Source organism: Lissotriton vulgaris, chromosome 1_1 (genome assembly GCF_964263255.1).
Source record: "Lissotriton vulgaris chromosome 1_1, aLisVul1.2, whole genome shotgun sequence".
NCBI lineage: Eukaryota > Metazoa > Chordata > Amphibia > Caudata > Salamandridae > Lissotriton > Lissotriton vulgaris.
In genome coordinates this window covers 842,861,076-842,873,243 of record NC_141685.1, presented here as the reverse complement: position 1 = coordinate 842,873,243, position 12,168 = coordinate 842,861,076, and the positions used below count along the sequence as shown (strand labels likewise).

At 40.9% G+C, this 12,168-nt stretch overlaps 1 protein-coding gene across 4 annotated transcripts in view; it reads right to left on the bottom strand.

Annotated features, from left to right (window-relative positions):
* Positions 1-12,168, bottom strand: part of PTPRC (protein tyrosine phosphatase receptor type C) — a 644,370-nt gene that overhangs the window by 380,030 nt on the left and 252,172 nt on the right. For 2 of the 4 annotated variants that reach the window (XM_086957664.1, XM_086957674.1), the window contains exons 4-5: positions 10,761-10,910; positions 3,344-3,424 (exon numbers count right to left, since the gene is read on the bottom strand). In XM_086957664.1, coding sequence (XP_086813790.1) covers positions 3,344-3,424; positions 10,761-10,910 — 231 coding nt within the window. The remainder of the gene's footprint in view (positions 1-3,343; positions 3,425-10,760; positions 10,911-12,168) is intronic. The other 2 variants (XM_086957682.1, XM_086957690.1) reach the window with 1 other exon arrangement.

Here is a 12,168-nt window from a genome sequence, read left to right as displayed (position 1 = left end):
GAAATCTTTCCGGAATTAGATCAGCAACAGGGCTTGCCTGAGGTGGAGAGGCATGGTGTTACAGGTCTTGGAGGCGAAGTAGGAGAAGGATCTTCCTCCGATCCTGGTCTTGTGGATCCGTGGGATGGTGGCCAGGGCCACTTGTGCAGAGCTGAGGTGTCTGGTGGAAACATGGAATGTGAGACGATGGTTCAGATATGCTGGTCCTGCCTCATGGAGGGATTATGTAGGCATGTGTGAGGAGCTTCAAAGTGACTCTTTTGTGGATTAGGAGCCAGCAGAGTTCTCACAGGGGTTCGGTGATGGGGTTGTGGCAGGGGATGGTGAGGACCAGTCTGGCTGTGGCGTATTGAACGTTCCGGGTTTTCCTGAGGAGTTTCTGGGTTATGCCACATAGAGTGCGTTGCCGTAGTTGAGTCTGCTGATGATGAGCGATTGGGTGGCCATTTTTCTGGATTCAGTGGGGATTCATCTGAAGGTATTTCAAAGCAAGCAAAGCTCGTGGAAGCATGATAAGGAGAAGCCGTTGATCTGGTGGTTCATTGTGAGCAAGGAGTCCAGTATGATGCCAAGATTTTGTGCATGGTCTGTGGGTGTGTGGGGTGTTCTGGATGTGGTGGGCCACCAGGAGTCATCCGAAGCAGAGTGGGTGGGTCCCAGGATGAGGACTTTGGTCTTTGTCCAAGTTGAGTTTGAGGCAGTTGTCTCCCATCCAGGTGGCGACAGCCTTCATCCCGTAGTGTAAGTTGTCTCTAGCGACTGTGGGTTCGTTGGTGAAGGACAGGATCAGCTGGGTGCTGTGGACGTTGGAGACAATGCTGCATATGTGGTTTCCTTTCTTTACCTCTATAGGTCTTTTTAACAAAGGCAACCAACCATCAGTGTAATCCTTAATTCCTCTCTTCACAGTGTGGTTTGGACACTTTATAAAACTCTTGATCCTTTTTATGGTATCTCCTTTTGTTCCCTTACTCCTTTGCAGATTCCATAGATTTAATACAGGTACCTCAGCTGTGGTCAAATGAGTTTGTGTTTCCTTTGCTTATGTCCAATAAGTAATTGAATCACTGTTCGTTTATTTCCCAGCCAGCAATCATAATTGTACTTCCCTTATCCTGATGATGACCTCAAACTAAGAATGGTCAAAACGCAGTTGACATGCACCATCAGATAAATGGCTGATTATTGTGCCATGATAATTTAACATTGGACTTGCTCTATTCATGCACAATATTTATTAATGTGCTTCTTTTCGCCGGAAACTATTTTTTCTGTGTTCCACTTTGTGTCATTCACTTGTTCTTCACAAGTACTATGTGTTCATCACGCACCTTGAGCACACGTATAATCAATATCTGATGCTGTTGTCTATTGTTGTCCGAATTGATCTAATACATTTTGATTACCAATTGTGTGGCCATATTGTCTTCATGTTGTCATGACCAAGTGTATTATACAATATGTGTATTCGTACTGATTCCCAATGGGACATTGTTGTTTGCTATATGTATAGTAAAAACGTTGGCACTAAAATCGATAGTGCATTGATTTTAACACACCTAATGTCATTGGTTATAAGTTCGGCTTTTCGACTCCATTCTCAGAAGAGCCTTTTCTATCTGTTCTCGGAATCACAGAAACTCCAGAACATCAATGCCTTTATGTCATCATACCTTGATTAATGCAACTCCATCTATTTGGAACTTCCTCTTTACAAGATTAGGGGATTGCAACTGATCAAAAAATCAAGAATGTACAGGGGTTTTGAACTCAGGGCCATGCCTCGTTTGCATCGTCCTCCTTGCACTGGCTTCTGGTGAAGCAGCATTAATTATTTAAATCTATCTGTCTAATCCACAGGGCAGTTTTCACTCCAGAGCTTTTCCCACTGCATACCAAATGTTTTTGGTACATCCCTAATCGTTTTTTGAGATCCTCCAATCAACAATTACTAAATGTGCCTCAAGCCCACCTCCTGACTGTTGACGGTAGGGACTTTTCTGTGACAACAGCGGGCACCAGAATGCTTTGCCTTTTTCTCTCTGGTCAAAACCTAATCTGTTGAGATTTAGTTATATGTTAAAAACCTGTCTTGTTCCTTAAATTCTTGAAGTTGTACTTTGAATCTACTGGTTTTTGTGAATGCCTGTATCATCATTACACCCTGTCCAGTGAGAAGAAAACCTATTTGGGTGAATGGTACAGTATACAAAGCTCAAAAGTAAACAAATTGATATAATGTGATATATGATACGATACGTTAAAATACAACATGACACGGTACGGTACGATACAATACGATACGATAAAATATGATATGATATATGATATGATACAGTGAATGATCTTATTGGGGATCAACACAGATCAAGAATAAGACAATCTTCACCACAGACTGTCATAATTCAGTGTTGGGTAACAGCTCCATTTGTTCATCACCTAAAAACAGAGCAACTGCAATGTGACCCCTGCAAAGTTGGAAGTTTAAAGGATATTGATTTTGGAACAAGTAATACAATTAAGTCATATGGTAACTGGCTCCAACCTTCATAACACGCAACTAAAATATTTTAGAATCTGTCATGGATTGACCAATGAAGTACTGTAATAAATACCTCTATCACATCTTCAAAAACACGCACCACGACGTGAGCCCAAAATCTGTGGGTGATCGACTTGTTGGTAAAGCCAGAATTCAACATCCCCATATTTGGTGTTCATGGTAAATGTAAGGTTTCTTTTTCATGAATATCTGTAGTTATCATGAACCATGGGCTTTGTGGATCATTTCTATGTTACCGATGTTGTAATTAATTAAAGACGACTGTATGTGTTCTAAAATATTGTGTGCATGTAAATTTAGAAAAATTGCATGAAGTTATATATCTGGTGGGAAAAGAGGCACAAAAAAGTACCACATTTTAGCATCTATACTGTTGTTCTTTTTTGATAATCAGAGCCTGCTTCATTAAATACTGTGGTAATGAATTAATATTGTAATATTGCAATATAAAAAGGCTGATGCATTTAATTATTTTAAAATTCATATTAATTTGAATTCCATGATGTAATATTTACCTTAACAGTGATAACCCATATCATATTGTGAAGAGGGAAAACTCACAAGTCGGCCTAACACAAGGCTGTGCAACAGGTAACATTCCAATGCATTAATTTCTCAAACATTATAGTAATACTTCCAAGGAGGACACATTTGTTAGGTTGCACACTGTCTGGAATGAAGCATTCACATTTGAACTAACATGAACATTTCACAGTTCTTCCATACACGTTTTAAATTGAGTGTACTAAGTGGGTGCAAGTGAAGCGCCCATTGTCGTACCAGGAGTCGGAGCAGGAGAAAGGGGGATGCTTGGTGTTGTCGAGTTTGAGTCTCCTGAAGCTGGTGGAGGGGTGGAAACTCCTGAAATGAAACAAACAGACAAATTAGACGCCACTGCATTAGTTTCTTATTGTGACTTACCTACAATGCAAATGTATCTCGAAGAGGGCTGGTAACACCACGAGTGTGAGAAAATTCATACTGAGGAGTGAGTTTATGGCATGGATTAAACTAAATCTATTAACAGATTCAGGTACTATTTTGATAGAACTGCTTCATGGTACTGATGATTATTTTCATAGAACATCAGATCACACTACTGTTAAAGGGGAGTTTGCAAATGGTGTGAAAACAGGATCCATGAACCGCCGAACAAGAGCACACAACAATTTTTAAAAGTTGCAAAGTCAAATCTCAATATTACAAACAATCAGCCTTAGTTGCGAGATGTTTGCCTTTCAAAAAACAAAATGCAATAGTTTTTTGTCAGTGAAAAATCCATATACAATGACTGCAATGCATGCCTTCCTAACCTAGCCGGATGGGTGAAAGAGATGACCCACTCCCTGACCTCATTCAGCTGGGAAGATGACAGTCTTGAGAAATATAGCACTTATTATTTTTAGTGAACGTAGCATTTTGGTGAATGTACTTTCTCTTTCAAAGCACTTTTAATGTGTGTTTACAAGTAACCACTAAGGGGCAAATTGCATCATTTAATTTGTTGACCTTCAAGGTATTTATTTCTTTGTTTTAAGAAAGGAATCTGTCCAGTTTTCTTACAAATGCCAATGGTGCATACTATTGCAAGCCAGGTCTCGAATTCAGAATCTGATACATAAGGCATAAGCTAGGAACACAGAGAAATAGGATAGCATTGCATATTGTGAGGCCTTGAGTCCATAGCCGCCGAGCACATTCACTGTACATGTAGAGAAGGCACTTGTGTGCTGGTATGGGGCTTGGACCTGGCCCTGCTGACTGTAGGCTTACGATTGGTGCAGGCCCAGAGAAAACTCAGGCCCTGAATCAATTCTCTGCTGCTTGTAATCAAATGCTGTGCAAAATACATTATATGAACTTGGAAGATGGATGAAGTACATCATACAAATACACAAATGGCTTTGTGAAATCTTCTTTAAAGTTAGGCCATGGTCACCCTTGAGCATCTAACATTGACTAATATTAATTTATAAAGCGGTCATAAACAGTGCTATTAAAACATATTTAAATTGATGTGATGGTTATGAATTCCATTTGAAAATCCACAACATTTTCCAATGGACTGCTCGTGTTGGCGCGCATGTCAATCTGGATGTCTATGTCAAATACTTTATTGGAACAGTTTCCAACAGTCCGCAGGCATTTGGTGGCTATTTTAAGGAGGAAGAACACTTACCTGCAGGTCTTGAGACGGTCATGCATGATAGGGTCATGCATTAGAACATTAGGCATTCAAAAGACATATAGTGTGGTCTGATTATGTCTTTGTAAATGGCGCTGACTAGGAAGATTAAGGCTACCCCCCTACCCTGACCTAGGTCATGATTTGTTAAGACTATGGTGGGCCTAGTCACATGGAGATCAGAGATAATGGGTGCTAATGTGTCAGCAAGTAATTGGTAGTTGGGTATCAGAAATACTTTCTTTGATGAGATTATAAATGTTTAGGAAATTGGCTAGGAAATGTCTTGTGACACTTGGCTCCTGGAAGGTTTAGTCTTAATCCTCTGCTTCCCTTATAATTGGTGCTTACCCTGGTTGAGTGTGAGACTAGGCCTCACCATGGTGTGCAGGGTTCTTCAATGGAAGATCCTTTTTGATATAGTGCCTACTACGAAGAATATACTGATATACCTAAGCAACAAAAGTGACAGATGTTCCTCTTATCCAATGTAATGGCACTTAATAAATCGGCCTCCGAATGCATGTAAGGCTGAGCTGAACTTCAGATCGTACAAAGGTTAGCAACACGAAGTTAACCTTCACTCACCAACCTAGTTTGTGGCATGCTTCATCATTGGGTTCTCACCTAGGGTGCCAAGTGCATCCTATGTGTGCTACGATCCCTGATTACAGTGGAGCGGGATTTTCTTTTTGTGCCAATTTGTGGAATAGGTGAGTTGAAACTGTCTCCAGGATACCCTTCCTAGCCAGTAGAATTTTAATTGCGGGTTCCTGGGGCAGGATTAAAAACAAAATGTGTATGTGAAGGAGATAAAAATGGTCTCACACATCCTAAATTAGGTCTACACGTTTAAACCAATTTAATTAATATGAATGGCTTTCTTCAGAACCAAAAGTGAGGGGCCAGCTTTCCCGGGATCTCGTGAATGTGCTGCATAGGTTTCCACGTAGGTGGTTGATCTTGATGAAAGTTTGACAGCAGGTACCACCTCTTGTAGGATCCATGCCGCAAAAGACTACTGCAACAATAGTATATTACTCCTGGTGAAAACTGTAAGTCACAATATCACCTCCCTTCTTTTTATGCACACCCTGGTGCATGTGCACAAACACTTTTAGGGACATTAGCTGGCCCGTCACTTTTGGTCCTGAAAAAACTCATTCAAATTAATTAAATTGGCTGAAACATGTACACCTAATTTATTACATGCAAGTCCATTTTTATCTCCTTCACAACCACATTTTGTTTTTAATCCTGCCCCAGTAACCCGCTATCAAAATTCTCCTGGCTAGGAGGGGTATCCTTGAGACAGTTTCAACTCACCTATTTCACAAATTGACACAGAAAGAAAATCCTGCTCCACTGTAATCAGGTGCGTAGCACGCCTAGAATGCACACGGCACCCTAAATGGGAACCCAGCGATCAAGCATGATACAAACTAGCTTGGCATGTGAGGGTCCTTTTAAAAAAAAAATGTTTTTTTCTCACAGAAGAATTATTGAATGGATTCTTGATTTAATTTGATATCTAGCTCATTCATGTTGTTTATTATTAGTTCCCAGGGGAGAAGGATGAGCATATGTTGACCCTCACTCTCTCTATTTCTTTAACACATTAAGTTATCAAATATGTTGCTTATTAAGCTCAAGAGCTTGTTTTCTCTTTGCATTTCGCAATATGGAAAGTGTTTTGTTCGAATTTACTTCAAAGATCCAATTCACATATGGGATTGTGGGTGCGGGCAATAAAAAAGAGACTACGAGCATGATTTATCGTTTGACAGGCGGACTACAGTCCAGCAGGATGGCAGAGGACACTATCTCCACCATCCCGATGGACTATACAGAGGTGTAGCTTCAGAGAAGGGCCTTAAAAAATGTATATGTGTATATAAAATGTCATGTAGTAAATAGTTGGGTACAAGTGCTTTCTGTCTGGTATGGTGAGGTGTCTGTCGGATTTCACCCTGGATTTTTACCTGCTCACATTGACAAAAACAACACTCTTGCTCTCATCTCTGCCTTAAAGCATGTTAGTTTTGAAATTATTGTGTTTCAACTACCCCTAACAATCTGCATTTCACTGTCTTTCTACTGCCTGTTAAGCCCCTCTCGTGTTCTGCTTCTCATATAAAAAATGTATAACATTGTATACCAGCATGATTGTTAGGAAATCTAAAGCTTATACCTCGGCAATCATATTGCCAAAGCTCTACTCTTGGGACTATTATATGCCAAATTTGGAGATGACTGGAGGCCCATCGGTCATCTCTGACATGCGAGGTTTTGCAGTCATGGCAGTTCCCTTCAAGGTACAAAAATGTTAATGTATGGCTGCAGTCAGTTTTGAGGCCATCCATTACACTTTTAAACATTTTACACTTTTTTAGTTTTCAGAAACAGACTGTCAAAGGGGCAGCTTGTTTCTGAAAAAAAAAAACTAATGACTCTCATACCCTGGGGGGTTTCTTCCAGGGTGTGGGGGGGGTCATTAGTTTCTATTTCTGGCCCTCGCTGCCAGACTTTACCTGTCAGTGAAGGGCAGAAAAAAAGGATGGACGGTGTGATGCCCTACCTCTAATGGCCCCTACTCAATTGAGCCATAGGCAGAAGATTTCCATTAACAAAGCCCTCATGGGCTGCATCTTTGAAAGGTTTAGGGTCCACCCTTCTCTCAGTGAGGCAGGCGGATCGGGAGTTTGGTGGACAGGGTACTCTGTAACGTTTGCCACCAAGTACTATGATCAACAAACTCGAAATCAGGCCTTATGGTCGAAGAGTGCAGAGCTAGGGTGGATTGTGGACTGTGTGATCCTACTGTTTGTTTCACATTGTGCAATGATATTGTGCTTGTAATGTTCTTTAAACACATCTGAGCACTTAATTAAATGAGCCACACCTAAAGTACTTCTTCAGTCACCCTATATATAGTTTCCTATAATGTAACTGCCCACTCCAGTGGTGGAAGTGGGCATCTGTGGTGGAAGTGCATGGTGGGCGCCTAAGAAAAACTTCTGACATCGTCACTCATTTTTCTTTCTTTCTTTTTTTTTATTTTTACAAAATAAACTCATGATGGACTACTTTAGTCTTTAAGGGCGTACTCGGTTAATACTGTGTAGTAATCTCCCATTGCTATCTGTCTCTTATGTTATCTTGTCCCTAGCTGCTCAGCCTGTGTGAATGTTCTGAGTGGAATGTTGGTGTGTGGGCTGTGTGAGGAATGCTTGGATGACTGGAGCAGAGTGACAGTTGGATGGATGGGGCTGAGCAGCTAGCAGGCTGCTCCCGGTGGGACTGTTGATGGATACATAGGACTGCTGATATACATGTTGTGATTACTTCATGAAGAAGTTTACTACCTCTTAACCAACCTGTGAATAAACCTACTTGGTTTACATCATACCAGCGTAGCGTGATTATTACATTAATTTTGGCGACGAGGATGGGATAGATAGCGTAAAAGTCAGAAGTCAGTCAGTTAAGTTTGGAGTCACTCATACTGCACCGCATGTTGTTTGAGCAGTGAACTATTTTGATTTGCAAAGCTGTGAGTGTCATTCTTTAAACTTGTGAACATAAACAATTCACAATGTGAATATGTCTCACTAATGGAATTCAACAAGGCTAATTGTTTTCAGTCTACCATTTACCAACCAAGTGCTTCTTCAGTCAGATTGAAAGCGTCTTGAAACTAATCGTGCACACAATTACAATGAAAGCAAAGAAGATTTCTTTTGAAGTGTTGCTCGTCATATTAATTTAATAGAACGGCTCAGGTCCTTCTGTAGTTTGATTAATAGTTTACAAGTGCTACTGAGCGGTATTCTCTGCCTTGTGTTACGCTGCCATCTAGTGTCTATTTTACACATTTGTTTTTGGACGTCTTATTTGTACATCAGTTTGCAGCGTTTCAGTTAAAGTTTCAATATTCACCATGTATCTGGCAATCTTAAATGTCATATTTCTAATTCAGTTTTATAGTCTTACATTTTCTCATATTAAGTTTTCCCTTACGCTAGGGATATGTAGTTTTCTTCGCAGGAGTTTACTGCACTTCACATGGCCCCTACAGGAGCTGAACCCTTACACGGGTGAGTGTTTCCTTACAAGAGAGTTGGTCCTACTTTGGGGTAAGGTTTGGGATTTTTTACGCTTTACTACATTGTACCAGGATGTCCATTAGGTTTGTTACATTTTCTTACAGGTGCCCCTACACAGGGTGAGTGTACCCTTACATGAGGGTTGGCCCTACAGTGGGGTAAGTTTTGGGATTTTTACGTTTTTTACATTGTACCCTTACGTGAGGGTGGTCTTTTTGAATGGTTGCAGGGGTGAGTCCCTGCGTGCATGAGACGAATTGCACCGCACAATTTTTCTTGTTGGTTTTACACTGCTGGCCTCTTCTCATTCGGAGAGCTCTCACATTTCATGGTACAGGTTGTCCCTTAGTTGATAGTGGGGCAGGATATAGGGTGTAAGTCCCTATGTTCTCAGGATGTACATAGTGTGATTGTTTTATGATCACTAGTTGTCCCTTTTGGTTTTTAGGGGCAGGACATTGGGTTATAGTCCCTCTTGTCCACATTCACATTTATGTTGTCCCCTGTTTAGGGTGGGGGCAGGACATTGGGTATGAGTCCCTCTCGTCTACATTTTCATCCATGTTATCCCCTGTTTAGGGTGGGGGGGTAGGAATTTGGGTCCCAGTCCCTCTTTCCACACTTTTACATGGAGTTTTCCCTACATGGGATCTTATACATTTTCGTCATCAATTTATTGCTTTTATTAAGAGGGGGAGATGGGTTTTTCATATTTTATATTATGCACCTTTTCTCTTCTCTCTTTAGCTTTCTTAGTCGCTACCCCTCTTGTGATGTTGTTTCTGTCATCCCTGGGTTACTGACTATGTTAATTGTCTTTTGCTGTTTTTACTACAGTCTTAAGATGTTCGCTATTCTATTGGTATTATACATTTATGCTTGTAGTTTTAAGACATTCTTATTATTTATCCTATCTTGTATTTTTAGGTCTATAGTTTCAAGATGTTTAATTTCATCTTTCAATTATAAGGAAAGAGATATGTAGTAATCTCCCATTGCTATCTGTCTCTTATGATAACTTGTCCCTAGCTGCTCAGTGGTGGAAGTGCATGGTGGCCGCCTAAGAAAAACTTTTGACATCGCCACTCATTTTTCTTTCTTTCTTTTTTTTTTATTGTTACAAAATAAACTCATGATGGGCTACTTTAGTCTTCAAGGGCGTACTCGGTTAATACTGTGTAGTAATCTCCCATTGCTATCTGTCTCTTATGTTATCTTGTCCCTAGCTGCTCAGCCTGTGTGAATGTTCTGAGTGAATGTTGGTGTGTGGGCTGTGTGAGGAATGCTTGGATGACTGGAGCAGAGTGACAGTTGGATGGATGGGGCTGAGCAGCTAGCAGGCTGCTCCCGGTGGGACTGTTGATGGATACATAGGACTGCTGATATACATGTTGTGATTACTTGATGAGGATGTTTACTACCTGTTAACCAACCTGTGAATAAACCTACTTGGTTTACATCATACCAGCGTGGCCGTATTACTACATACTGCTTTCAACTGTTGCAGATGTACATCTTTCTAAAGCACATCTATCATGGGACCATGAGTTGAACTTTATTTGAACTTTTAAAACCCATTTTACTCTTCTTTGAGCTATAAAAAGGTCCTTGCAACATCCACCTCAGTGTCAAAGTCACTAAACAACATTCTGTGTTTGTTCAATTTTCACAAATAATTTCATTCTGTGGCTCCAGCCTCCTACTTTTAATAAGGTTATCTAAAGTGCAAGATAGGTATTATTGCTATGAAGACAAGCGAAAAAACCTTTAGGCGGAATTATTTTACGTCCCTTTTAGGTCGTGCTTCATAAGCATGACATGCAAACCGATCCAAGTGACAACTGGTGTGCATTCAATGAATACTCCCTCACACTCCCATCACCAACACCACTGAAAGGCGGCAAACCTGAAGCGTCATCCACTCCGGTGCTGGGTGGGTCTTGTGCAATGACAGCGGTGCTGAGTGGTTGATTGTCGTCTGCGGCAAGAGGTGCATCACTAATGGTGATGGGTGTTTGCGTGGTAGAGGACTGAGCAAGGCTTGGTACTTTGGCACCTGGTGTGGAAATTAAATAACGAAGATGTTGGTCTTTATTATTTTACAGTGCACCAATATTTACTTAGAAAGTGCGACACCCAAAGTAAAACTCCAAACTACCACTACAAGTTTTGGAAAAGTTATACCCAAACCCTAATTCAGTTGGAGCATTTTCTGAATGAACGAATCTGTTAGGTCCAGACAGCAACAAAAGGCAGATGAAATCATAATTAAAGTGATGTAACAAACCTTTGAAGACTTCAGGTTCTCTCACACAATTGAGATAATCTTTTTTGCCTCAGCAGTGGTTCTCGCAATATTACTTTAATAAAATTGATATTTCGAAAGCAGCAATCACTTCGAAAATGTAAGCAAAATCTAGTACTTTAACAAAATACCATAAGTTTAGGGAAGTTGAGTCAAGATACTTACCCATGCGTTTGAGCATTTTGTGGCACGCCCTTGGCTATTATGTGAACCCCGCCTTGTTAAACCTACTGATCTGCTAGATAGTGTTCAGTGTCCTTCTCTAGTCCGTTCTGCATGGTCTTATAGTCTATTTTCGATGGCATTCTTTTTCAGACATATGCTAAAGACGTCACAACTAGGGCCCCTATTGATATCACCTTGCGGTCTCTTTCATTGGTGGGCTGATCAATCACATGGGACCCCACACCAGCAGGATCAGCAGGTTACCCTTGAGAAGGAACCACCACACAAGTGAGTTCTCAGTATGCCCTTGTCCTTGGAGTAACCAGGCCAGTTCAGTATGGGTGGATGACCGCATTACCTGTCACAAGACGCTAGGTACCAGGGTCCTCCACTTATGGTTATGATATCTAAACAAAAGTACCAAACTTTAAGGTTCTTGCTTAAAAAGGGCCAAGAACATCATTCATCGAGGTGATGTAGTCCACCATTGGACCCTACGCACTTTGGAGACTGAAGGGTACACACGGCGGGCTCCCCCTGGAGCACTTTTAAAAGGAGTGAAGAATATGTGCTTAGAGAAAACCCTTAACAATGGATCCTTCTATTTTGGTGTGGTCATAAGCCTTTTAAGAAGAGTCCTAGCACCTAGTTTCTTGTGACAGCTGTTGCGGTAATGCATAGTACTAAGGGATGATGTTGCTTGACACATTACAGTAATGATTTTCCTTTCCCTCCCCCTTGTTTACACATCAACTAGTTCTGTATGTGGCCAGCATCCACCTTGCAGGAGGTTATTGCCCTTTATTGGGGTTCCGGGTCTTCCATGGGGGACAGTTTCATACTT